The 27004-nt window shown below is 41.6% G+C and overlaps 1 protein-coding gene across 1 annotated transcript in view; it reads left to right on the top strand.

Annotated features, from left to right (window-relative positions):
* CELSR1 (cadherin EGF LAG seven-pass G-type receptor 1) overlaps positions 1 to 27004 on the top strand; it is a 165086-nt gene that overhangs the window by 67392 nt on the left and 70690 nt on the right. Inside the window, exons 2-4 of the mRNA XM_066182932.1 lie at positions 523 to 1161; positions 21923 to 22145; positions 26581 to 26696. Of these exons, the coding sequence (XP_066039029.1) occupies positions 523 to 1161; positions 21923 to 22145; positions 26581 to 26696 (978 nt within the window). The remainder of the gene's footprint in view (positions 1 to 522; positions 1162 to 21922; positions 22146 to 26580; positions 26697 to 27004) is intronic.

Raw genomic sequence — 27004 nt, 5'->3', positions numbered from 1 at the left:
ATGTGAAGATTTGTTTCCTTAGATGACTTATATCGGAAGCTCTGGTCTCGGTTCTCTGTCTGTGCAGAGTTCTGGCTCCTTAAGCCTGAGACCACACCTGAAGAAGATAATTTTGGTATTGGGCTGTGAAAAGCAACAGCTTCCCAGCACCAGTTGTAGACTAGCAGACACTGTCATGAGAGTCCCCTTCCTCTTGGTTTCCCTCGGCCATCATAGGGCCCTCAGACTGTTACCACACTAACCCTTGCTAGTTATTTGCCTGGGATCTTCTCCAGGTGTTCTGGCCTCTGAGATGTCTCAGGTCCTTTGAGTTACAATTCTTAAGAAATTTTATTTTGTTTTCCTGGGAAAAGGCAATGGTAATAAGTGCAGAAGGTGGATACATTTCCCTCTCTCATCCCGGTGCCCTGAACTGGCTGCCTTGCAAGTCTGTTTCGTTTTCAGGAGACTGTGGGAGCCTCCTTGTCCATAGGTTGAAGCCTGCTCTCTGACATCACTGTTATTTTTCTCTCTTCCCTTCAGATGGTGTTCACAGTGTCACTGCAGTCTGCACCTTGCGTGTCACCATCATCACAGATGACATGCTCACCAACAGCATCACAGTGCGGCTGGAGAACATGTCCCAGGAGAGGTTCCTTTCTCCCCTCCTGTCCCTGTTTGTGGAGGGGGTGGCAACTGTGCTCTCCACCGCCAAGGACGGCATCTTTGTTTTCAACATCCAAAATGACACGGATGTCAGCTCCAATATCTTGAACGTGACCTTCTCAGCCTTGCTCCCTGGTGGCATCCGAAACAAGTTCTTCCCCTCTGAGGACCTGCAGGAGCAGATCTACCTCAACAGGACGCTGCTGACCATGATTTCGACGCAGAGGGTGCTGCCCTTCGACGACAACATCTGCTTGCGCGAGCCCTGCGAGAACTACATGAAGTGTGTCTCCGTCCTAAAGTTTGACAGCTCGGCCCCGTTCATCAGCTCCAACACGGTGCTGTTCCGCCCCATCCACCCCATCAACGGGCTGCGGTGCCGCTGCCCCCCGGGCTTCACCGGGGACTACTGTGAGACAGAGATTGACCTGTGCTACTCCAACCCCTGTGGGAGCAATGGGCTCTGTCGAAGCCGAGAGGGGGGATACACTTGTGACTGCTACGAGGACTACACCGGTATGTGTTTATCTTATCTTTGGCCCATGATTTATATGTTAGACCATCAGCCAGGCCAGCTCTGTGTCGAGCTGAAATTGCTGGCATTCTTAGTCAAAGGGGGAAAAACTCCTGGTGCTGCCTTCCAGTCAGGAGAAGGTCTGTGAGTGTCACTTAGGGTGAGTCCCCTATCTCTGTGCATGCGTAGTGGTAGGAACCATGTCCAGGTCATGCAGGGAGTCTGTCAGCTGCTGAAGAGATTTGCACGGTGTGAATTTCTGCTCAAAATGCTTTATGCAAACATACTTCTTCTGTCTGAAAGGAAAAGGTGGGACGCATCTCCTAGTTCATGGGTTTTCATGTAAATCCATTCCAGGCCCCTTCGCATACCAGGGCATAGTGTGGGTGCACAGCCCTGGTAGGAGCTCCTCAGCCCTTGGCCATCAGCCAGCACAGAGCAATAGCATTGTTCTTGTTCCCAAAAAGCTGCAATAATAAACACTTAAGAGAAATACTCCAAGTCAGCTCTGGTTTGTAAACGTTCAGATAAAACTCCAGAAGGATATAGCTGCTTCCCGGCCTGTCTCCACAGCCTGCTGAGGAACGTACTTTGCCTCATCACGGACTTGACAGCTAATAAAGATCAAAGTGGTGCTGCTTCTCAAATACTCCTGAGAAGTTACGAAAGAATATTAGGTGAATGTTTTCTGGTGATTCAGTAAAGTCAGTGGGATTATTTATATATTTGAAATTGCACACACATTTAAGCATTCTGCACTGACGTGCTGCCAGCTGTAATTTACACTGACAGCTCAGAAATGTCTGCTATGACCCCTGCAAACAAGGGGTGAAGCAGAGGGGGCTGGTTGCCAACACTGCCTCTCACTGCTGAAGTGATAAAAAATTGAAAACATAAATTATTTAAATTCTGATGTAAAAAAAATCAAGTTGATGTGGACCCAGCCCTCCAGGTGGAAGGGTTTTCCTTCACAGTCTCTGGCTTTTGCCTCAGGGCTGTCATCAAAAATGTGACTGTGGAAGGAGCCAGGAGTTGGTGAGCAGGGACATGGCAGCAAAGGAACTGGGCTTTTCCCAGCATGGGGGACAGGAGATGCTCCCTCCAATTTATGCAGGGCTTGGGGCAGCCAGACCTTTCTAAGAGGATGGGGACAAATTTTTTGTCTGATGGGAGAAACCCTGAACAGAACTGTGAGATGGCTGGGATATTTGGTGTTTGTTGAGTTACTTTCCTACTTTCCAAGCTTCTCATGAATGACTTCCACAGTAAAATACATTTTAAAGTCCATTATCCATAAATACACAATACACACAGAATTGGGCATCACAAAATAGATTTTATGATCAGTAGATTTCATAAAAAACTTTTGTATGCTATTTTACTGTAAATAGGAATGCTTAGAAGTAGCAAGATTCATTAACCCAAGATATGCATAAAAATGAAGTTGATACATCCATGTCATAGTTTTGGAATGACACGCATTCCATCACATTTTTAGAATCTCTTGCTAGAAATCTTCAGAAAAAAAGGCTAAATATACTTTTAAAATGAAAGATAATAAGCTTATATTAATAATTGATGAACGTGTTTAATACTTAATGCTGTAGTCAGAACAATCACAGTACATATTTAGAAGAGAAGCACCATATTATTCATACACAAAGAAAGGTTTGATCTGTAAGTCTATTTTCAGTGCATAGTTGTTGAGTTAAAAATTAACTGTCCTGCTGCCAGGATATTAAAGGGATCAAAAGTTAAGGAGTGAGGACTGCTTAGAGCTTTGCTGTCTTTAGGTTTAAGAGTTAACTACACTTGAGTGAAACACTTTCTTCTTTGGAAGGACACACTCAGATTGGCCAGGGAAAAACACTTCCAACCATGATGAAGAGGGCTCTGGAGTACCTGATTCCAAAAATTGATACAAATATTATTTGTATCAATTGTTTGTATCAAGAATATTTCTGTTTTATTACTGGATGAATGCAGTAGAAATTTAGTATCTGTTCTGTGGTTGATTGAAGTTACTTTGATGACCTTAGGTTCCATGTTGCATAACAATGTTTTATTCATCAAATCCAAACATCTACCCATATATGGTGGCCATTAGTTCCTTGAATTTCATCCCCTTTACAGAGCAAGGTTGAAATTGTTATCAACAAGTAATCTATTACCAGAAATATTTCATAAAGATGCATTATTGAATTTTTTTCCAATCTCCTTTAAATACTGTTATTTTACCTATTATTTTAATATTTTCTTTAAATATATTCATATCCAATTGCAAGTTTAGTTTATATCTGTTAATCATAATACTGTGTCTTCAGCTTGGATGTGAATTTATTGTTTATGGCAATCCAGATTTTCTATATATTCGATATGTAAATAGCATAGATTGGTTTCAATAGCAGCAGTGTGTGTTGGCTCAAGGAATGCAGTGGTCATTAATTGGAATGAGCAGAGACTTGCTAAGTCTAAAGGTTGGAAGATTCAGGTATTACTGAAATTTTATCATGGTACTAACTTGGTGTAGTAACACACCAGTATGAGGTACTTACAAATCTTTGAATTAACTATAAAGATGAAATATGAATTGTAATAGTCTATGAAGTGCAGCCTGCTTTGGGAGCTCTCATGTTTCCATTTCCCAATTAAGAGCCTACATAGAAATATAATTATAAGAAAATACTACAATCTGTCATCTCTCTGGGGAGATAGGCTGCAATTTGATGAGAAATCACTGCACAATCATAACCCTGTACTGATTCTATCTGACTGGTCACCTGCTAAAAATATAGTGTTTATTTCCTGTGCGAGACAATTATGTCCTATCTTAATAGGATGGAATTTCCCTCCATTTTTTCACCCTGCTTTGAAGCCCTCCATTTAGTTTGATGTAATTGTTAGTCATTTATACATGATGAAAGTTTCTCTGTCTTCAGGAGTCTTCTGTTACGGGTGCAAAGGTAAATTGAGCTTCTACAAGGTATTTCTGAAATCTGATTACTGGGTACGCTGGAGTGATTTGAAATTAACTTCACTTCCTGTGATGTAAGGAGGTGAGTGAGGAAGTACATACATTTTTAATCCTTTTTTTTTGCAGACTTACGACCTCTTGAACTTCTTTATATACAAATTAATCTAGAGAAGTGAACAAAGTGAACAACTAATAGTTGTGCCATTGATGGCAGAGAGCCGTGTGCATGACTAAAGGCTAAAGGATGTAATTTTAGTTAAGCAAACAAATTTATTGAACACTGTATGAAGCCTGTATAATTTTCCCAGCTTCATACGAGTGCTGCAGAAGCAGCTGAGATGAGTTGTAGGTGAAGTCCTAGATACAGGTGGAATTGTCTGTACTCCCCAGGGGACAACCCCCTGAAGTTCAAATGCATCATGTCATCCACACCAGTTTTGGGGGCACGGATGCCACAACAGTTCCTGCATGAGCTGTACTTCCAGCCCCATCTCGGTGCCTCCTACAGAGCACAGCACTGTGGCCATAAGTCAGCACCTTTTTGGGTGTGAATTCCCATTGTTCCTGCCCTGCCATGGGCGGGTGCCTCCTCCGGTGCTGTTCTCGCCGTCCTCCTGCTCAACAGCCACCAAGACTGCTCTCCTCTATGGTCACGTTCTCAAAAAGCAAAATTTTATTTACACAGAACAAAAGTGCTTTAATGGAAAAAAAACCACCCCACCAACTCCTGAAATAAAGGAGAGATTTAATGTTCCCACAGTTCTCCTTAGCATTATCACATTCTCTCTGCCTCCTTTGCTGTGCAACCCCTAGCAAAGAGCAGTTTGTAGGGGAAAAAGATCATCAGGGAATTCCCCATATCCTTTGCATCTCTCCTTGGATTTCACTTCAGAGAGAGGAGAAGTCTTGCGTGGTTGTAAATCATTCTAGTAATCAAATACAGCAATTAGAGATCTTTTGCCTGTTACACTTTTTTTCCTCCTAATTTGTATTTGTGATACCATATTGACATGAGGAATCGTGACATCTAATGTGCCTGCTATGAATTCAAACTTTGTGTCATGAGAAGGTAATTATAGCTGTTTTCTCAGCATCCTGCCAGAAGTTCCTAATCATATTGCTTAGAAGGTTCTCAGTGTTTGGCTCTTGGAAACACAGAACATGAAAGTAAATGTGAGGATATCTTGTGCTTTATCTTTACTTATATCCATTCTTCAGATAGTAATTTCTCAACTCACTCTGATACCAGATTCTCCTTTTTCAGGCCAGAGAGGTTTATTTCAGGGAATTTCAGCTTTCAGGCAGCCACAGTAGTCATAATTAGTGTTTTATCTTGTGCAAGAAGGTCTGAAATTCCATGCTCAGTTGCACTTCTGCAGCTTGGTGGGATCGCAGGTGTATAACAGCCAAATCCGGTACCACAAATCTAAATTTGATTCTTTCCTCACTGCATCTTTAACTCCTTGTTTAGCTTATGAAAGGCTGTGTGTTTGTGACAGCAAGTGTGAACAAAGGTTATCCTTACAGGCCTGTGGGACTTTGACAACACTTTCAAGCAGCTGTGACCAAGTTTTTCTTTAATAAAAAATACCAAACAAGAAATGAATGTAGGGACATTATCCTTTGCCATGTGACAGCTTCATGGGTCATCTCTCTGATACTTAATTCAAATATTAAGGGAACACAATGAAGATACTGAAATGTATTGAATCATTTGTGCCTTAACAGTATCTTTTAGTCTAGGTCTTCAGAGTTATGCTACTGGATTCCAGGTGGTTTTACATACTAAAGAGATAAAAACCTAGGCAAGGTCTAATACTCTAAAAAGAGTTTAAATACAATTACAGTTACTAGAGTGCTGGATGATTTGCAGTATTTCCATCATTTGAACTCTTAATGGGTTTTTATGAAATTTTTCTGCTGATTTTGGCTTCAGGAAAAATTGAAGAAGCGTGCTGACTAACTTCCATTGTTTCTCAGTGCCTCAAGTAGTATACCTGGTTGCCTTACCTTGCAGTTTCTATATGGCAATACTGTGAAAAAGCTTGTGGAGGGTGATTGCATCCCAGTGAAGGTCTGGACAGTGTTGAAGGTTTAGACTTTTTTCTAATTTTTTTTTCTTTTTCAGCAGTGCTATGCCTTGCCATTATTCTGATGCTTATAGTGAAACTAGGTCTTCATAACAGCATCACCACTTCCCTTTGACTGCTGTGGACCTGACTGTCCGCAGCTTTTTCACATCTGATGGAAAGATAAATAATTGTTTGTTTGTAAGATCCATCCTTACAGTTAGTACTCCTTGGCTGGTGTCCCAGCATAGTCTTTTCCGTCCATCTTCAACCTTCTGTGTTTCATCAGCCCTTTTCTGCCGTTACTGAATAAGCAGGCATCTCTGTTGGTGTAGACATGGCAAGCTGTGCCCCCACGTTGGCAGCAGCTGTATACAGCCAGGTACCTCTGTTTCCTCCCAGCCCCTTCCAAGCCCCCAGGTGCATACAGCAGAGCTTAAATCCTCCAAACACTTATCAGAGCATGACTGGTGTAAAAGTGGGAAAAGGCTATCATTATTGTTATTTATTATCTTCACTGATGACATAGACAAAGGGATTGAGCACACACACTGCAGAATTTCTCAGATGACACCAAGCTGAGTGGTGTAATTCACAAACCTGAAGGATGGGATGCCATGCAGAGGGACCTGGACAAGCTTGAAAAATGGGCCCAGGGGAATCTCATGAGGTTTAAGAAGACCAGGAGCAAGGTCCTGCACCTGGGTTGGAGCACTCCTGGTATCAACACAGTCTGAGGGATAGGCATATCAAGAGCAGCCCTGCCGGGAAGGACTCAGAGGAAGAACTCATCCACCTCGCTGGTGGATGCAAGGCTGGACATGAGCTGACAATGTGCTCTTACAGCCTAGAAAGGCAATTGTGTCCTGGGCTGCATCAAAAGCAAGTCAAGAGCAGCTGAGGAAGGGCTATTCCTGGGCTGCCCATGGCTGGAAACCTGGGGGGATCCCTGTGAAAGGCATTTCTTTCCTGACACAGATTCTCAGCCGAAGTCTGCGCGCCCACTCACCTGGTGTGTTTAACTGAGATTTGCAGTGCGTGTTAAAACAGGTCCTTGCTTCTTTTTGTGGCAAGGTTTGCTGTTCACACATGCAAGGATGGGGCCAGCACACCACAGCCTTATGGCTGGATTCAAGTGATCCTGCACTGAGGCTGTGGCCCAGGTATAACAACTGCATGACTGTTTCCTCCAGAAGATAAGTGAAACAATAAAAACAGAGCAAACAATTTCAGTCAAATTCTGAAGTCTATTATTGTCATATTTCTGTTGATTATATCACTGTCCATGTCTGTCACAAGTCACAGGAGATGAATGTTGCAGATCTGGAGTTTATATCAGATTCTCAGGACTCACTGGCCTACCATTTCTCTAAGTGGGTTTTTATCTGGAGGATATGTCCTTCAGCTAATCTTCAACCTACGCTCACTTGTCAGGATGCAAAAAGCCTTTGCTAATTGGATTACTGTGGTGTATTTGTTGACAGTTTAGTTCTCAAATGCCGTACATGGCCTGCAGCCTTCACAGCAATCTGCTATGCTTTTTCTTAAACCCAGCCAAAGTGTTTTATTGCATTGCACTCATCCTGATGTGCATAAACTAGCTACTGTTTAAAGTTCCAGTTTTCTCAGTCATGTCCAAACCCACTTTGTCCTCACCCCAAGGTGCTGCATGTGGAATGGTCTTTGATTCAGCTGACCTGCTGCAAGTGCTGGGGGTTCAGATGCCTCATCTGGAGGCTTGTGTCTTATCTTCTTGCCCATGGAAATACGTGCACTGGTCAAAGTCCTTTGCTGTCATGTGGAAACCTAGCTACAGACTTAATGTTGTGTTTGGGTTTTTTTAATTAGTTTTAGAATTATTTGACAGGACTCATGTTCTTCCTGGGTGCTCCTGCAGTGGAGGCACGATGCGTGCTTTGTAGAAGCAAGTAGCAGATCACACACCAAGGTAATCACTTAGCTCTGGCTTCAGGAGCTACCTCAGTAATTAATCTCCAATATACTTATGAATTCAGTTCTTCCAAACAGTTCAGTGTCTAGGAAATCCTCCTTACTGATTACTGCTTATCTTCTTTTGCTTCTCCATTAGACAGCTGTGGGGCTGGCTTCTTCTTCCCTTCATTTAGCCACTCCCCTCATTTGTCAGCTGAAGGGTCTATGATTTATCATTTTACACTTTCTCCCCAGATTTTGATAACAAAAAATTAAAAAAAAAAAAAAAAAGTTACAGTAGCATGTAGCTAAAATTCAGTAACCAGATAATTTGGGCAGTAACCTGTCTCAGGATGGTTCCATTCTGACACTTACATTTTTACACTTGCTGGCTCTTAATGCTCTTGGTGTCTGTGAGATCATGGTGGAATATAGAGAGAAGGCAGGTTTTTGGCTGTACAGTATGAAGTAAAGGCCTGCAGACATGGAAAGCCTGGCAGCACGGACTGTTGTGGGACAGGGTTGCAGCTGTGGGACAAGTGCTGCCCCAGCTCTCCTACAATGCAGGTGTTTAGTATCTAGCCCTGATGGCCTGGTATAACCTCAGGATGTTTGGGGTTGGAAGGGTCCCCTGAAGGTCAGCTAGTCCAACCCCTCTACCATGGCTAACATTGGCTCAGTCTCTTTTTTTCAAGTCGAATTTCATTAAATACCTGTTGTGAAAATAACACATGTGACCCTGACCCCCTGCCCAGCTAAGCTCCTGTTTGCTGTCAGGCAGCTGGCTTTTGTGAGCAAGGCAAGCAGCTAACCTGGTGTGGGTACCTGCCTGCCTCTGGCACCTGACCTCTCTTCCCACCCCTTGGCAAGGAAATGTGCTACAAGTATGAGCTTATCAGTGGTGTCCAGTGACAGAGAGATACACAGTGAGCACCTCAGGTTTCCTATTGGCATCTTGGTTAACAACAGACTGGTCCAAATTCAGGATTCCATTTATTCTAGCACATGTGAAATCTCTTGTATTGTATTTCATTGTGTATGATACTGCTGTGTCAATTTTGAGCAGCTTCTTGAATTATTTTTCAGGTTTTATATTGATGGTATTTCTATTACCACACCTAAATGGGAGTGACAGTTCTCCTAGGCTTCTTGAAAACCTTTGTTATGATGCATTTTCTTATCATCATTGGTAAAATAAAATAAAAAAAAGTTGGAAGTGAATGCATAATTAATCAAAGTGGAGGTATTTGATATTATAATTTTATAGGTATATGTAAAACCCCTCCTCACTGATGTAGTTAAATTCCCACACACTGTCATAATTGTGAACATATATATGCATTGCAGATCATTGGTCTGATAGAAATTACACACATGGAGGTTTGTTTTCATTAAAATATTTTAAATAGCAGTTTATTAATCAACAGCAAATTTATCTGTGACCGTAGTTTACAATTGTGTTTTTATTAATTTAGCCAAGTTGAGCCTTGTGTAATGTAAGATTTGGGGGGGGTTTTCCCCATTGTTTAATTTCAGAAAGGTTAGCTGGATAAAATTTTAAGCCGCACAAGTGCATTCTCATTACCCAAACATACACTTGCTGAATGTCAAAACAACCCATATGTTAGACTACTCCTTAAGTGACTCCCCAAACTAACCTATATATAAGACTACCCTTATGTGGTGGTGGTTTTTTCGCACTGAAAACAAATCAGAAAACAAAAAAGGAGAGAAAGGAGGAGAAAATCTCCAAAATTTGCCTATAAGTTATTTGTGCAGAGGATAAAGTCATAACAACATAGTACTTTTTTCCAGTATACCTTATGTTCTGAAAATCTCCTCAGTGTTCACAGCAGATCAGAGGTGAATACAAAAAAAAATTCCAGGACATCTGAAGTGAAATATTCTAGATCTTCCAAAACAAAAAAGAGATTTAGCTTCCAAGGATTAAGGTAATGGTGCTCCTTTTCTCCCATCTGCAAATAAAAACTGAGAAACAAAACTGTGAAGCAGTAAGACTGAATTATGAAAAACATGTTGGACTTCTATATATATTTATAATTCCCAGATTAGACATTTTTGTTCTCATCAGTGGATAAACAATGGGAAAGTGGCAGGAAGGATGATTGGGTGCAGAGATGAGGGTATCAGGATGATACCCTGTTAGGAAGCAAAAAAAGCATAAAATAGTTTCTTGTGTCTCTGTTCTTTGTGTTATGACGATTGAAAGTTTCGACAGTTGAGCACCAGACTGAGGCACTTGGCCTTGAACATCAAGATAATTACAGTTGTGCAGAGCGTGGTGGGAACCACAACTTCATTGTTGTTGCAAATGCTCTTTTGTTTAGAGCATCATGGTTCAGTGCCTGCATCCCAGCCCTGCTCCTCCCGGGGTGGGTTTTGTTCTGCGACCCGCACTGTACGGTGCCCCTGAAACGCAGCTCCCAGAGCAGACACCAGCCTGAGTTCTCAGTTTCTAAAAATCAACATGAAGATAGTTTACTTCAGGCTGTCTCTCAAATTCTCCACAGAGAAGCCATATGAGACCTTTAACATTTTCATATAGTATAATTAAAAAGCATGTTTTAATTAGATAGGCCATCTTCAAAGGGTCAGCACAACTGATGTGCATATTGTAAGAAAGATGAAGATATGAAGATTAATACCTTATATTAATAATTGAACACATTCTAATTGACACAATGAAGTGTATTAACTCTAATAAGATGGTAATCATTTAAGCTTACTTTAAAATTGAATGGTATTTAACAAAAAAGGCTGAATTTTAATTCACTGGACTGCTGTAAGCAGAGTTAAGTACAAGCTGTGAAAGCTGTTTGGATTAATTTTTTATGAGTCCATTTAAAAATACTTTTTAAGAAAGTAACTTTTGAATTTCCATCTATTCTGTAGGTTTAAAAATACATGGATTTTGAGATTTTCTGTGCAAGATGTGTGTTACATTGCAATCCCTTTTTCATGACTCATTAAGAAAAAGTCAGTTATCCTGATTAAATTGCTTTTTGTTTTCAGTTTGTGCTCCTACGCCGTGTACCAAATATTTTTGAGGCTACCAAAACATAAGATTACAGGATTATTTTTTTAACCCTAATCCTTTTTATTTGACAAGCAAAAGGGCATTTTTGATTGGGGTTTTTTTTTTCAGAATTTTCTTTCCATGTATTACAATGAGAATTTGATGAGCACCAGATTGTTTTGTCAGTGCTACCTATCACATGATGCTAAACCACTGAACTACAGTTTACAGTAAAGACAGTTAGTGCTTTTAAGTATACCATTCTTTTAAGCTGATACTTCTCATATAAAATAAAGAGCTCTGAACTCCTAGCTTCCTAACACGTACTTACATTAGTAGATTGACTTTAAGCACAGTTTTCTGTTGCATTATTAATATTTTATGGCTTATCTTCCGTTATTCTCACTAATTGGCCATTACGCTTTTTCCACCAGAGCTTCTGGGACCACCTGGGATGTTAAGGGGCATGATTTGATTTGAGGTCTGCCTGGTTCTAAATTGCCATGATATTTACCATAGCATTGGATTACACAGAAAATGGGAGAGTGAGATTTTCCTGTGAAAATTTCTAATTTATGGAAAACACAAAATACGAGTTCTCACCAGCCTTCCTTTGGACGAGCGGAGTTAGCTGCTTCTGCAGTCAGTCCCAGTGGGCAGCTGGAGACAAGGGGAGATGGCTTCTTCTGTGTTTTGTCTCCTGTGAGCTGAATTATCATGTCTGTAACAGTTACATGGAGAAAATTAAGTGGGATCTTAGTGAAATAAGGGCTGAACTCTCCTAAAGAAAAGAGCAATGTTTGTCCTTGAAAGGGAGACATTGATCTTCTTTTCTGCGTATCCTTTAGCCTTCATTTTTCTTCTTCTTTCTGAGGGCAGTTATTTGCAGATGTGTTGCTTTGTTGAACTGCTTTGAGATGCTAACTTGATCAAAAACAAGTGCTAGAGTTTTGCTCTTGCCCACCAATTTAGGAACTGGGAGTTGCAACCCTTTGGTGATCTCTGTGGAAAGCAGGTTAGGGAAACCAGGCTGAAAGTGAGCAGGAAGCCTGATGGTGCCTGAAAGCGTGTCTGGTTTTCCAGCTCCTGAGTTCCTGTTGATAAAAGATGTTATTGCACACACACCCCTGCCACTGCCACCACGCCTTGCTTGCTTTCCTCATTCACGTAAATAGTTTAATGTATTTTGAAAAGCCCAGCATGAGGCCAAAACAGCCTGTGGAACAGCAGCCTTGTGGAGTTAATGGTCCTGGTGGTGGCATTCAGTGGCCAGGAAAAATTGCAACTCTGTGGGATGAAATAATCTTTCTTGTCATCTGAGCAGAAGCACAATGAGTCTGTCCCCTTCTTCTGTCTCACTGCTGTGTATGGAAGGAGGTAAGATCTGGGCCTGGCAGGTGGTTCCCATGCTGAAGTGCCTGCAGGCACGCAGAGATGCAAATATGGATCAGCCTGCAAAGGTTGTCCCAAAGGGAATCTGTCCAGCCAGACATGGTGGCTACTCCAGCCTTTGGTTTCCTCCATGTGCCCCTCCTCGAGTAAAACTCCTGGAGAGGAATCAAGGGCCTCTGAGAGAGCCAAGAAAACAAAATATAATACTAGATGAATATATAGTAAAGGTAGAGGGTGATTGTGCCTCTTCAAAATAAATGGAGGGAGGGATATTCCTCTGTAAATGAATGTGTGAACAAAGGGATGCTTTGTTCTTACCCCTCCAGCTTCTTCACCAGTTTTAAGGTGGGATTTTTAGGAAGAGATTTGTTCCGAGTAATAATGCAAATTGCAGACACAATGGCATAATCTAGTTTGAGTTTTATCTTTGACATCTATAATAATGTTATCCCCCTGATAATACATCCAGAGATAAAGCTTAGGCTTTTATTGAAAGGCACTGCTTCATCACCATATCTTACACCAAATCACTGCAATTTGCATTATCATGAATTGTCTTACATGTAAACCTGCCACAGAATTCAACATACCTGGAAATTTTTGTGCACTTCTTTTTTCTCGTGTGAAAAATTTTTGATTTTTGATTAGATTTGTACTGTGTTTAGCTCTGTGAGAGAGACAGAACCCAAAAGGTCTCTAAAGCTTTACCTTACAGGTCAAATGCAGAAGGAGATGACACCTTGCAAGGCCCTGTACATTACAATAAATGGTTCAATAATTTAGAGAGTGCAGCGACCATTGTAAGATGTGAAGATATTACCCAATGGACCCCATAGGGCAAAATTTGTTGTTAAGTAAGTGTGGCAGGCTGAAGACTTGGATGCTAAAGGCCTTTTCCAACCAAAATGATCCTGTGATTCTATGGGTTTTTCTCCTCCACCACATCTAAAGCATTCCAAAAAAGTGCTTTTCCTCAGCTTTTCCTCAAAAGCCTGGGGGTGATTATGTCTGGTGCTGTGGGAGCAGGCAGCAGGGGGAAATCAGACACATTATGTGCACCCCTGCCCACTGGCCCACTGCAGGATACCAGTGCCCAGGTTTGACACAGAGATGTCTCTTCACGAGTTTGCCATTGAGCATGTGCTCCACCTCTGCAAAACAACCATCTGGGGCTATTCATGGGCTGTAAAATCATAAGTTACCTCTTTTCTTTGCCGGACCATAAAGTGGTCTTCAGAATTGGGTGTTTTCTTAAACGGAGAATATTTTGCTGGCATCTGGCTCCTTGCTCACCATGGTGCTGTCAGGAAAAAGAAATCACAGTACTTGTGATAAATCTCAGTTGCACTTCTCGTGCTCATACCTTTCTGGCCTCATGGCTGGAAGGTGAAAGGTGAGTTGCCTGGTGTAGATAGAGTGGAAACTTAATGCCTGAGAAATTTAAATCCTCAACAAATACACAAGGACGAGAGCACAGGTATTCAGTTGTGACTTTTGTCCATGCTCTGTTCTTGCTGGCACTGGTGGAAATTGCATAGGAGAATGAGGTTCTATGATCGTGCAACACTGAGCATATATCATCTTGAGAACATGCTCATAATTTCTGGAATCCACAGACTAATTCATTTCTCCAACAGATGTGCCCCAAATATCACTAATCCTCCTCAGTATTGTTTCATCTCCCTCCCACCTCTTCCAATTATTCCTTCTCATTTAAATGCAAAAACACAAAACAACCGAAATTATCCATCCATCCATCCATCCATCCATCCATCCATCCATCCATCCATAGATCCATCCATCCTTCTCTGCAGGGTGTCTTTTGTTTTGCTTTGTTTTGTGGCCAGGAAAGGGGAGGAGTCGAAGGAAAATTTGCTCAGGCTGATGCTGCTGTAGGATCCTGGGCCTGGCTTGGGGCTGTCAAAGGGCCAGGCACTGTTGCAGTGGCTGCTCTGCATGTGCATTGCATCAGTGGGCACAGCCTGAAGCAGCTTGAGAGATGGAGACCTGCTTTTGCTGCTTTTGCTTTTGTAAAACACAGTTTAGCTTCATTTCCAGTGGGGAAGGATCAGCCAGTAGAATGGGGTCCTGGCCTCTCCCCTGCCTGTTTGGCCCATGGGATATTTTCATGGTGGCCCTCCATACTCCTCCCAGAATCTTGCAGGACTTCAGAGCAGCCAGGGTGCAGATGCTTCTCATGAAGACCCTGGTGGGAAGAGGAACTGGGAGGGCTCAAGTAGCATCATCCTGTTGAGGTGTGAGTAGGAATGGGAGCTCCCTCAGAACAGACAGTGTGGGTTGGATTTTGACCACCAAGAGCTCTCACGTACCTTAGGGCCAGCAGATGACACCTACAGCCTCAGAGGCAAATAAAAGAAAATAAAAAGCCTCTCACCTTCATTCTTTTAAAGCATCTCATTATTGAAAATATTAGGACCCTTATTTAGCTGAGTCTTATGATTTTTGAAAATCTGAATTGTGAATTATCAGGGATGCCTTGGGGGAGCTTTATGGAAGAAGCACAGGGAGGGGAGAAGGGTGATGGTAAAGGAGAAGTATAAGAGATACATATTTGTATCCAAAAGAGCAGTGGTAGATCTACACACTTCCTTCCCACCAGCTCAGAGCTTAGTGCTTATGCCCACGGAAAAACTAAAGCAGATCCAGAGATAAGATGGTGATTTCCAGAATATCTTATTATGGAATCATTTCTACATATCACCTCAGAGAACTACTTGGCAAGCTACATACATAGTGTGACAGGAATGTTTTTGCTGTTACTTTGCTTAGTGTTACAAGGTCAGGTTACTCTCTTATAAATACATAATATTAAATCTGGAATGGTTAGCAACTGAAATTCTGCAGGATAGCTGTCACTGCAAGTCAGCAGTTTGAGTATGTATGTGTGGAGTATGCCTATGTAGGTATTTATGTATTATTTTACTTTAACCTGTTTCTCAAAATGACTTTATAAGTCAGAAAGCAGCAAAGGAAGCAGAAAGCAAAAGAAAGGAGGGAAACTCTAAAATAGACCTTAAGCTGATGTTTTTCCCTGTAAGAGGATTTGGGATAATTTTAATTAACCTAGATCAATCCCAGTTCTAAAAACATAAACAAATGAGTGAAAGAAAAGACAAAAAAGTGTTTTCAAGTTCAAAAGTTTAGTAGCAGTGCCATTTGGAAACCTCACAAAGTCATGACCATCAGTGTCAATGGTATGGCGTCTTCATGGCCTCGCTGAAGTGGCAGTAGGGGTTTGGCGCTTGATTTGTAAGGAACCCAGATTTTACATCTGTTACTCAAATAACACTTCTGAGTCACTCATGTAAAATGGTACATGAATTTAGTTGTCTCCTAATTAATCTCTGTCACTAGTACACCAGTGGCTTCTATTTGATCCAGCTTCTCCATCATTCAGAATGAGTTGGCTAATGTTTCTGGGAAGCTGCTTTCTAACTTCTCTCATAAACCCAGTAGATGTTTGGTTGTCTGTTTGTTTGTTTGTGTCACATTTCATTAGTAATTGGTATTTGCTGCCAATTTGCTAGGAGGTAAGGCTGATCTTCCTGTAGGTTCTGAGGGTAGACTCATGCACCACGCAGCCACTGAAGTAATGAATTTCATTTATGGACAAAATCCAGTATTATTTGAATTGCACCTATGTTTTAGGCAAATTTTCCTGCAGTACATCCATGTGCAATCAGTGGAGAGAGGTGGAGATGTTGATCCAGTTCACCTAAGGCAAGCATTGAGCCACTAGACTCACACATGTGCCATCTAAAATGGCTTAAATCTGTATTTCCACAACAGCTAAACCTTTCTAAGACCATTCCTTCATTCTTATTCCTGGGTGCATGGTCCTGCCTCCTTCCCATGTGCTCGCTGTGCTATTCATCCCATCAGTCCTAGAGAGGACTTAATCTGAATATCAGTAACTCTTCAATAAAGAAATGAATGGTGTTTTGCCATCTTAGCTCTACAAATCAGTCAACTGCAGGATTACATGAATGCCAGCAGAAGGGAGGGGGAGGAAACTGCAGCATGCTTGGAGAAAGGAGGGGAGTGTGGTAACTCCCACTCAGTCTGAACTATGGTGAAACTACCCCTAAAGCACAGGATCCCAACCTCTTTATCTCTTGTCCCAGTAGAGATTTCCAAGCTGATTCTGCAGCTAATTTGTTTTTAACAACCTTCTTATTACTTAGTGCACTGATTGCTTTGGTGCAAATTGTCATGTAAGGTTAGTAGTGCTTTAACTAGACGAAAAGGAGGATTGATTTCCCATAATGTGCAAGACAGCAAATACATTTTTAATGTAGTTGGTTCTTTATTAGAGCCATATATGGGAATTGTTTGAAGACTTTACTTGTTCTATTTCTTGTTTTTTCTCCTTTTGCCTTAATTCTTGTGGATTCTCCTTTCCACTTTAAAGTATATAATTTTAGGTGGGCTGCTTAAATCAGCTTCTCAAAATGCATTTTATTCTGGCAAAGCAGCTATAAACATAGAGAAAATTAATATGTGTCTAGAGCAAGTGGTTGGATGAGGAAAGGAGAAAAAAATCAGTCATAATAATTACAACAGTGAGTAAAAAATTAATGTGTCGAGGGAAACTGAAGGAAAAAGAACATCAGTGCAAATCTGCTGCTTCATATAAATATATATTTAATGTACTGTTTCAGTTGAATACAATCAGAAAATAGTGAAAGATTTTGAGGACTAGTCCCTACTGGTGTATTGGTGAAATGCACTGCAATAAACTGATGTGAAGAGGAATACTGTATGTATTTGAATGCAATAATCTTGTTTCCAGCAAGCTTTCAAACATTATATACATCGTTGTTGTAAGGTCAAACAACTCATCAGCAACACCACAGTCAGGTTTCTGCAAAGACCAGTTCATTGATGCACACGAGTGTGTTGCTTGAAACCCACAATGTTCAGCTCACAAGGCATTTGCAATTGTGATATTATTGTCTCAGATTTAAGACTCTTTATTTTTATTTCTTTTCACTTTTTTCATCACCATTTATTGTTAATTAGTTCAGCTTCCATTATTTTATTTGGAATAGGTCAGAGGAAGACCAAATCTAGCCATCCTTTGTATTTGCCTGTTGTTATTTTGCATCTGCTATCATGGTGTCCTCATTTACATAAACTTAATAACAGAAACTTTATGATTAACACCTTTGTAACATTAGTCCTAAAATTGAAGAGGATATGTATGTATTAAAGATGGGATGTTTGTGAGTACGATGCAGTGTCAAAAGCATCCATGACATTTTGATCTCAAGGGCTTTAGAAACAGGAAGCACTACATAAAGGGCTGCAGAAAAGCCACAGGACTCATAGCTTTAGGAGTGGTCAATATTCATTGGAAGCTTATAAGATCAGCTATTGTCTTGTCAGAGTAAATCATATTATGGCAAGGGCAGAATTTTTTCAAAGCCCAGGAATCTGCTGGCAGATAACAGGCAGCCCACGTTATCTGAGAGTGCATGCTTTAGCTTTAGCAGCTGGAGGGGCTGAGCTTCACATCCCCTGCTTGGATTTCACAGAGCTCTGATATGTAACTAGTTTGTTCAGTGGTTCCTAAAATGCAAGCCAGTGTGAAAAATGAAATTATATTAGTCAAGGAAATGCTGTGAGGAGCAAAGGAGAGTTTCACAGGCTGGGTGAGTGGCTGAACCATGCCACCATCGCCAGCATCACAGACTGACCCCAGGCTGCGTGTGACAGCTATTTGGGCTGTGCTTTTATCACTCCAGACCCTCTCTGTACAGCAGCTCTCCCTCTTCTGTACTATTTTTTCCTACCAGACTGTAAGGCCACCCTTTCAATGGCACGTCCCAGCCCTCCGACCTTCAGCTGCAAGCAGGCACACAGGCGCTTTTCATTCCCAAGGCAGCTCCCTTCCTTTCCTGCTCCTCAAGGAGCTCTTTCCTTAGGGCCTTCTGACTCCAGCTCCAGCCAGCAACCAACTCTTCCTCCAAGTCCACGCAATCTTTGGTTCAAATTCTGAGGATGGTTTTTAGGCTGTGCCTCAAACCTCCTGCAGGGCAGAGCTGTGGGACAGTGGTGTGTCCAATCCAAGGGTAGGTGGCTGCCCTTGGAAGTGACAAACCCAAGGGTGATACAAAGGTGCTTTCTGTTGCCAGTCCTGATCAAAGCAGTGCTTTGAATTCTCGCTCAGATAGCTACTCCAAAATGCAAAAATGCTCTGTTTCTAAATAATTCCAGGCACTTTTGGAGAAAAGGGTAATTAAGGTTTTAATGTGTAAAAATAAAAGGCTTTTTGGTAACCTTTTTGCCTCAAAGCACAGTGGCACCTTGGATTTACTGTTGAGATTTCAAAACCACTATTTTAATATATTTTGGTAAATACATATAAAATATGAAAATTTAACATCAAAGAATATGCATCAAATACAGTTCTCATTTACATTACAGACTTAAGAGAATTCAGAATAATTTTAGTAACTGGGACATCAATGATCTACAGCTGAATGAATATAGGACAAAGAATCTTGAAGTGTATTCTTTTAATTTACTTCTTTACACATCATAATGAAAAGCAGTAATAAACACAATACAATAGAACTTTTCTATAAGCTTTTCTCTTAAATAGTTTTTTGCCTGTATAGGTATCTAAACAAATGGTCTATACATTCTTGTTATATCACAGAATTAATACAGAACCATCAATGACTTCCAGCTTAGGCTTTTATATTTTACCTCTGTATTGCCATGGCATTTCCACAGCATGCTGCAATGCCAGGAATCTCTCCTTTTAGCTCCCCCTTTTCTCTCTGTGTATTCAAGGCTTCGTGTTATTTGCTTTTACAACATACATCGTTCTGTTTCCAGAAAGCCTTGAAGATTACATTCTTCTCAGAGTCAGAGAGTTATTTCACAAAATATCCTACTACTTTTTTTAAAGCAACAAATCTCTGTTTTGTCTTTCTATAGGAATTTTGGTTTTCCCTTTTTTTGAGAGTTTTGGTACACAAGTTACGTGTATTAAGGCTGTGCTTATGCAGTGGATCATCAACAAGTGCTTGCTGTAGCATCCTCTTAAAACATCTGATATGTGTGTGCACCATATGCAGTATACCAAGGGATGTCTTGGATGATATGTACAATTTTTTCCAAAAGAAACACATTATAGACCATTTAAAAACATTAAGGAAAATATATTCACATAATCTTGCCTGATATGTAGAGCTGATAAATGGAAATAGGAAGGTCTTTATCAAGTGATTTTCATAGCATTTCACTTAATATGTTAAAATGAGAATATAGGAGCATCAGTGCTGAAGGGGAAAAGCTCTAAGCACAGGCTGGACTCAAGGCTGGATGGGTTGGTAGTTCAGAGCAATGCACAGAGCAGGTCCATCCTTCAGAGCTGGCCCCACCTGCATGGGGTGTGCATCCAGGCCTGGCTCCTGATCATAGCAGCTAGTCTTGTGTTTGCTCCTGCACTTTGCCACCTTAAGCCATACCTGTCTGAAAGGCAAGTGATGTTGATGCAAGAAGAAAAAGGCAGCAAAGCTGGAGAGACTAAACCACAAAGCTGCCCACCTCACCTTATCTCAGAGATCACTGCCCTTGGGGCAGTGGCTAAACCAGCTGCAAACCATGGTAGTTTACAGCCTGGCACAGAAAGGGGTGCAGATCCAGGTCTGGGTGCAGCAGTACTGCTGGCTTCAGCCTGCCTCCCAGTGTGGGCAGCTTTGGCGTGGGAACCTGTGGGAGCAGGGCTGTGGGGCAGCAAATGGAACAAAACTTTCCATTTAAATTTGCCTTTGTTAATGAGTCACTGCCCACAGGTCCTGCTGCTTTTACTTTTCTGCAGGAATGTGTTTTCAGGGTTTTAACTGTGCTTGAATGAATCACAGGACTGCAGCATGGTCAGGGTTGGAAGGGATCTCTGCTCCTCCAAACCCCTGTTAAAGCAGGTTCACCTACAGTAATTTGCACAGGATGCCATCTGGATAGGTTTCGGATATCTCCAGAGAAAGAGACTCCACAGCCTCTCTGGGCAGCCCATTCCAGTGCTCTGTCATCCTCAAAGGACAGAAGTTTTTCCTCATTCTCAGATGGAACTTCCTGCTTTTCAGTCTGTGCCTGTGTGCCCCTTGTCCTGTTGCTAAGCACCACTGTAAAGAGCCTGTCCCAGTGTAATTGTATCATCTGGTGGCAAGTGATCGTGCAAACTTTGAAGTGTTAGAAATTTATTCCTTCAGCTGGCTCTGTAGAGGAGTATTGCTCTACATTTATTTGTCAGACACTGTTACTGGGTTAAATTCAACTGTAAATGCCACCTCCAGTTTCTCTGAACAGTTTTACATGTGGGATGTGAACATGCTTTATACCACAGGAAGACACATGTCAAAATACTAATGTTAACTCATTAATGCATACAGAGGGTTTGGCTTTCTGTACAATGAATAATTCAGAAGCTGCTTTTGTCCCAACTGCAGCAGATTTTTTTTTTTTTAAATTAATATCCTCTGTACATTACTTTTTTAAAATTGGGATTAATTCTCAGATTTTGGGCATGCACAAGACAAAAACCCACGGCATATATACAAAGCAAGATACCACATTCTTTAGTATTGTCTTTAACAAATCTTACTACATGCTTTGGGGATGAATAAAGACAAAGTAGTTAGAGGTGAAACAACTTTAGCAAGTGGCACGCAGAATCCATAACCTCTGTGGAGAGTTAACATGCCCTGCTCTGAAGGGTTCAGAAAATGGTCATCACCTGCGGGATGCACGTGTGGGAAAAGGTGGAAGCAATCCCTGTGTCATCTGTATCCTGCTTATTCTTGCTGTAGACATTTTGAGAGCTTTGTCATGAGCTCAGCCATGTCCTGCTGCCACCATGGGCAGCAAAGCCAAATTCCATTCAAGACAAAGTGCAGCCATTTATCTGTTTTACACGATTTCCAACTATAGTGAAACACCAAAACAATCTGCACATATTTTGGTTGACAGGAAACATGCAGAGTTTTTACCTCCTCCCTTCTAGATCTGTCTGTCACCAGCTCTGTATTTATCACCCAGTTTGGAAGCAGCCAAGGAATCTGAAAACCATAGGCCATTGTGGTTGGATATTTGCAAGAGGATTGCTCAGCAGATCATATTCCTCACTTCCCTGAAAATTCAGACTTGAAGAAGATGCAGCATCCTTACCTCCAGCAATCACAGTACCTCAGTTGCTTAGGGGATCAGGTGTAGAGGTTTGGAAGCAGCTTAACCTGTAGCAGGGGAACCACTTGGGTAGCTGAGTGTCACAGCCTGGTGCTGGGGTGAGGTGTCACCTTCCCTGATGTCTGCTTCTCCCGTTGCAGGAGAGTACTGTGAGGTGAACGCGCGCTCCGGCCGCTGTGCTCCAGGGGTGTGCAAGAACGGAGGGACCTGCATCAACCTGCTCATCGGGGGCTTCAAGTGCGAGTGCCCCCCAGGCGAGTATGAGCGGCCCTACTGCGAGATGACCACCAGGAGCTTCCCCCCTCAGTCCTTCATCACCTTCAAGGGGCTGCGGCAGCGCTTCCACTTCACTGTGTCCCTCATGTAAGTCCCGGCGGGAAAGGGTTCTGTGGCTGACGGCTTCTTGCTTGAACCTGGGACAGTTTGTCACGTTCTGATACCACCACAGACCCACCCCTGAAGGTCACTGCAGGCATTTCTGACAGTGACTCCATAGGCATGTTATTTGAAAGCATTTGATTTTCTGCCCTACTGTGGATATTTCTGAGTTGCTGACTCACAACCTTCCCCGTTCTAACACAGGGGGATGGAGCAGGGAGAAGGGACACCAGGACCACTCTGGCCACCCATCAGCAGCCTTCAGCCGCAGAAGTGCCTGGGTGGATGTTGGGTTTGGCACTTGTACTAGATGGGCCTTTGGCTTCCTGACCTTTAGCCCAGCTTCAGAACCAATCCATTCATGTTCCTTGTTTGGGAGCACTCTTCCCATCTCCTGTTTCCCCACCTGTGAGAGGACATGGGCATGTCAGGCCATGGCTGAGCACAGTCTGGTCCTTCTCAGGTTCCTTCCAATGTTCCCCATCCTTGGGCTTGAGACAACCCCAACTGATCCAGCTCCTCACTTAGCTCCTTCTGGCCTTCACACCTAGGTCCTGCTTCTGGTCCCACCCCAGCTCCCAGGCACAAGTAGTCTTATCCCCATCCCATCTTCCCCCACATCCCCATGTTGGACAGTCTTCTTCTGGGCTCTCACTTTTCCCCTGGGGGTGCTCAGGTAGGCAGGGAGGAGCAGTGACAGCAGCCACAGTCATGGGCAAGAGCTCTCCCCTCACCTGGGAAACACCCCTCTTCTGGAGAAGACTTCTTGGGTCAGGCATAGCACTTGCTTGGTGTGGAGCCAGAGCTCCAGGTGCATAGATGCCTCTTCTCTGGAGAGGGGGTGGGTTTGCAGCTTTCCCATGTTTTAGCTGGTCAGGATTGACTCTTGGCTTTCCCTCACAGCTGACTACAAGTAAACAGCACAAAATATGTTAGTCCTGACCCCAAAGAGCAGAGCTGTGGATTTTTTGATAGGTACAACAGCAGCTGCAAGGGCAGACCTGTTTGTGTATCTGCCCAGAGAAAGTGTTCAGGGAGGTCAGACAGGCGTCAGGCTTATGTCCCCTCCAGCACCCAGCCATTACCTGGTGTTTCACATCTGTCAGGAGCCAGGTCACTTTTGTACAGCATGTTTTTCAGTACTGTCCTTTAGCATAGTTTACTTTCCTGAACAAAGATCCCAGAGAGACTCCCCATGTAATGCTTTTGTTTCTAGTAAGTAAGTAATGCCCCATCCTTGTAAATGTTCAAGGCCAGGCTGGATGGGACTTGGAGCAACCTGGTATAGTGGAAGGTGTCCCTACCCATGGCAGGGGGTTGGAACTGGATAGTCTTTATGGTCCCTTCCAAACCATTCTATCATTTTGTGATTTCTACCATTTTATCTTTCATCTGCCTTAATCCTAAAGTCAAAATTTTGTGGAATCTCGAAAGTTTGGATAAATCAGAAAGCACAGATGTGGTTTGCACAGAAGCCAAGGCAGGGGAGAGTTGTGCCTGTGAAGATTGTTTTAGAGCACCAGGTCTAAGTACACATTAAAATTGAGGAGCAAAAGGCTCTGTTGGATTTGTCAGACCCACAGTGAGAGCAAACAAAGGCGCAGTCTGGGCTGGCTGCCAGCATGAATTGCCTGTGCTACCCTTGACTTGTCCCCTCAGCCATGAGGTGTCATTTTTCAGGCTTTTGGAAAGAGAGCTTTGACGTTTAGGGTTCTTCAAGTTAAAATGACTCAAATGCTCTGTGTAGAGGTTATTGAGAAATAGCAAAGTACTGTACAAAGGTAGTCCTTACACCAGGGTTTCTTCACCATCTTTAGAACCACGATGGCTTATTTAGTCATGAGCTAAATACTACTTGGTCCACTCAAGTGTGACTATAAGAATTCCAGGCCATTATGAGGTTCATGCCACACTGTCTGGAATGGTGACACATTTAGCTTTTCATACCTGAAGTTCACGGTTATTTACACTAGCTATTTCTTTGGCTTTTATTATCCTTCAGTGGAGGAGAAAAACATTATGTGAGGATCAGGAAGAATTAGCAGTTTGACTGCTTATGATGATGATTTGCTATTATGTATTTTTGTGACTTGGGAGCATTCATAAAATCCCAGGGTGTCCAGCTTCTCTCAGTCTCAAATGACTCATGGCCCTTTCCTAGAAAAGAGCAGAATATATGCATTGTCCAGTCTCATAACTGAAATATTTTTTAAAGTATTTAGGTTACTGACCATGCATGTCTTTCTGCTCCCAATATTATGTATCTTCCTTGCTTAATTCCAACACTTACTACTCCTTCACTCCAAGAGACACTGTCAGTGGAGAGGTTTTCTCATTATTTATGCAAAATTCTTTAAGAAAGAGAGTCTTTTTTTCCTGTGTCATGAAATGAAACATATCCCTTCTATTAAAAAACAGTATATTTTTCCCCCAACTGGTGGGTGATAACCAAGAAAGTTCAAAAGCAATAGTGCTTTTAACGAGCACAATACAAAAGTTGCTTTTGACTAGTGGCAAAGAATGGAACTGAGCACAGATAGGACAAAGAAATATACAAAATGGCTTAATAAGGTAATAGTTTAATAAATAATGATTTAATGCTTAAAATTATAGTAGAAAATTGTAAGAATATGAGAAAATATATTCAAACAGAACAAAGCTTCCTTTTGCTGCTAAATCGTCCTGCCCACTGAAGAATCACCACCAGTATTATTCCCTTTTCCTTTGCTCGTATGTATTCTGGATAGATGTGATCAAAATATTTGGATGAAGCAGTTATCCATGAAAAACTAGTCTTGGGAAGTTTTAAAGTTCTACAGGAACTGTATTACTTTGGATGAAATGTTTGATGGTGAAAAGTGAAAACTAAATCCATGTTTTGATACAATTGATATATTTCAATGGTATTGTTGTAATTAATTTAGTTTTCCTTTTACTTGTATAATACTATATTATGATAAACAAAACTAGAAATAAATATGTATATAAAATTATTTAAAGTAATCAAAACATTAATTAATATCTTGATGGACTATAATGCATATGCTTTGAAATTTGAATTTTACAGGAAATATCAAAATTTTGACCTTTGTTTTTTGAACCAGAACAATTCCTTATCCCTCAAAACCATTAAAAACTATATGAATAAAATTTCCTATTTCCATGTAGATCAAATTCTGAAAGGTCTCTACTCAGTGTGATCCACAACATACATGTGTCTGACAAACAACTTCTGGTAGAAAATACTTTTTGTCTTTGAAACTTTTTTCTTCAAATACCAACCCTGGTATTCTAAAATACTGCTTCATTCCCATTCTCCAAAATGCAGGTTTTGTTGCATCACGTGAGAGTCTTGCTATTAGACATGATATGACAGGCACAAGAGTCACTTCTTGTGTCCTTGGAAGACAGTTTTCATTAGCTGTGTTCAGTATTTCATTCATTTGTAGGAAAAGTGGGTTAATTTAAATCAGGCATATTTCCTGAAGTTCAAGATACAAAATCAGACTAAATTGTCATTGGGAAACGCAAGAAATTCCCATGGTTTCTCTCTTTTTCTCTCTTTATCTAATATTAATCTTTGTAAAAATGTTTATGTGAAGTGTAATAATTCTTTTTGCATTTCTGAGTAGATGAAAGCTGTGTGCAACTCTCCAGAGATAAGAGAATTCAATTAAAAATTACAAAATGCTCATAACAAGCAGAAATTTGAAAAAAATGCTCTGTGCTGACAAAAAAAAAAAACACAACCAAACAAGGCTTTTTTAAAAGTGGGGTTGCCCCCTTTTCTGCAAGAAAGATGCATCCCATATTAATAGCACAAGAAAAATAGAACCCAAATGCACCCATTGGTGCTGATCTAGTGAGATCATTAAAGTGTTTATTTTCCTTCCTCCAACTGACTGACCTGTTGATTGACTAACTCTGATTTTCTACATGGCGTTATTAAAGTAACTCTTATCTTTCTTTCCCCTTACCTCCCCATCAGGTTTTTTTAATCAGTTGATGACTTTCCTAGGACCCTGTAGCACTTGGACAGCAAGCAGGCAGCAAGGATCCCCCTTTGATGTGAAAATGCTCTCTAGCTGTCAGACTGTTTGCAGAGTGTAGTGAGTGCTACTGTTTGGCAAGTGTCAGATACTGCTGTTGCATCTTATGTCTGCCTAATTTTAGCCCTCGTGAGGGTCAGCAGATCTCTGCAGAGTAGATTTCTGTAATTTCCATCTGCTTGCCTTGTTTGTGAAAGAGTAGATTTATCCTGAGGCTGACTCTTCAGTTTTACAATTTTCTTTCTGAAGATTGATTTAAAGGCTTATTTATATGCTAAACACAATGCTGTCTTTCTTCTGGGTGACTTGACCATCAGTCCTTAATCCATAAACTGTTAAGCACAAACAAACTCCATGTCTCTGTGTTCCAGGTTTGCAACCAGGGAGAGGAATGCTCTCCTCCTCTACAATGGGCGTTTCAATGAGAAGCACGACTTCATTGCCTTGGAGATCATTGAGGAGCAGATCCAGCTCACCTTCTCTGCAGGTGAGGCTTCACTTGAGTCAAACATTTCTGCTTGAAGTCAGGAGATCCTCTTAAGCCATTTGGAAATGCACTTCAGTGATTTTATATGGCTATTTGCTGCCTCATTAATTTACTGGCTGACATTGCACAGTAAACAACTGATGCCGGGTGTACTCCAGATTGTAGCGGTTTGTGGTGATTACACTCACTGTCGTAGGCAGGAGCTTGTCAACATATCAGTTATAAAGCCAGAGTTTATGACTACTATAAAAGATTGGCACTAGCCTGAGTATTGGCCTCCAAGCCAATGTTTGTTTAAATGAGACTTC

Source organism: Chamaea fasciata, unplaced genomic scaffold, assembly GCF_029207755.1.
Source record: "Chamaea fasciata isolate MVZ Bird 193981 ecotype frontalis unplaced genomic scaffold, bChaFas1.0.hap1 SCAF_5, whole genome shotgun sequence".
In the NCBI taxonomy this organism is placed as follows: Eukaryota; Metazoa; Chordata; class Aves; order Passeriformes; family Sylviidae; genus Chamaea; species Chamaea fasciata.
This window is presented reverse-complemented; position numbering and strand designations above follow the sequence as displayed.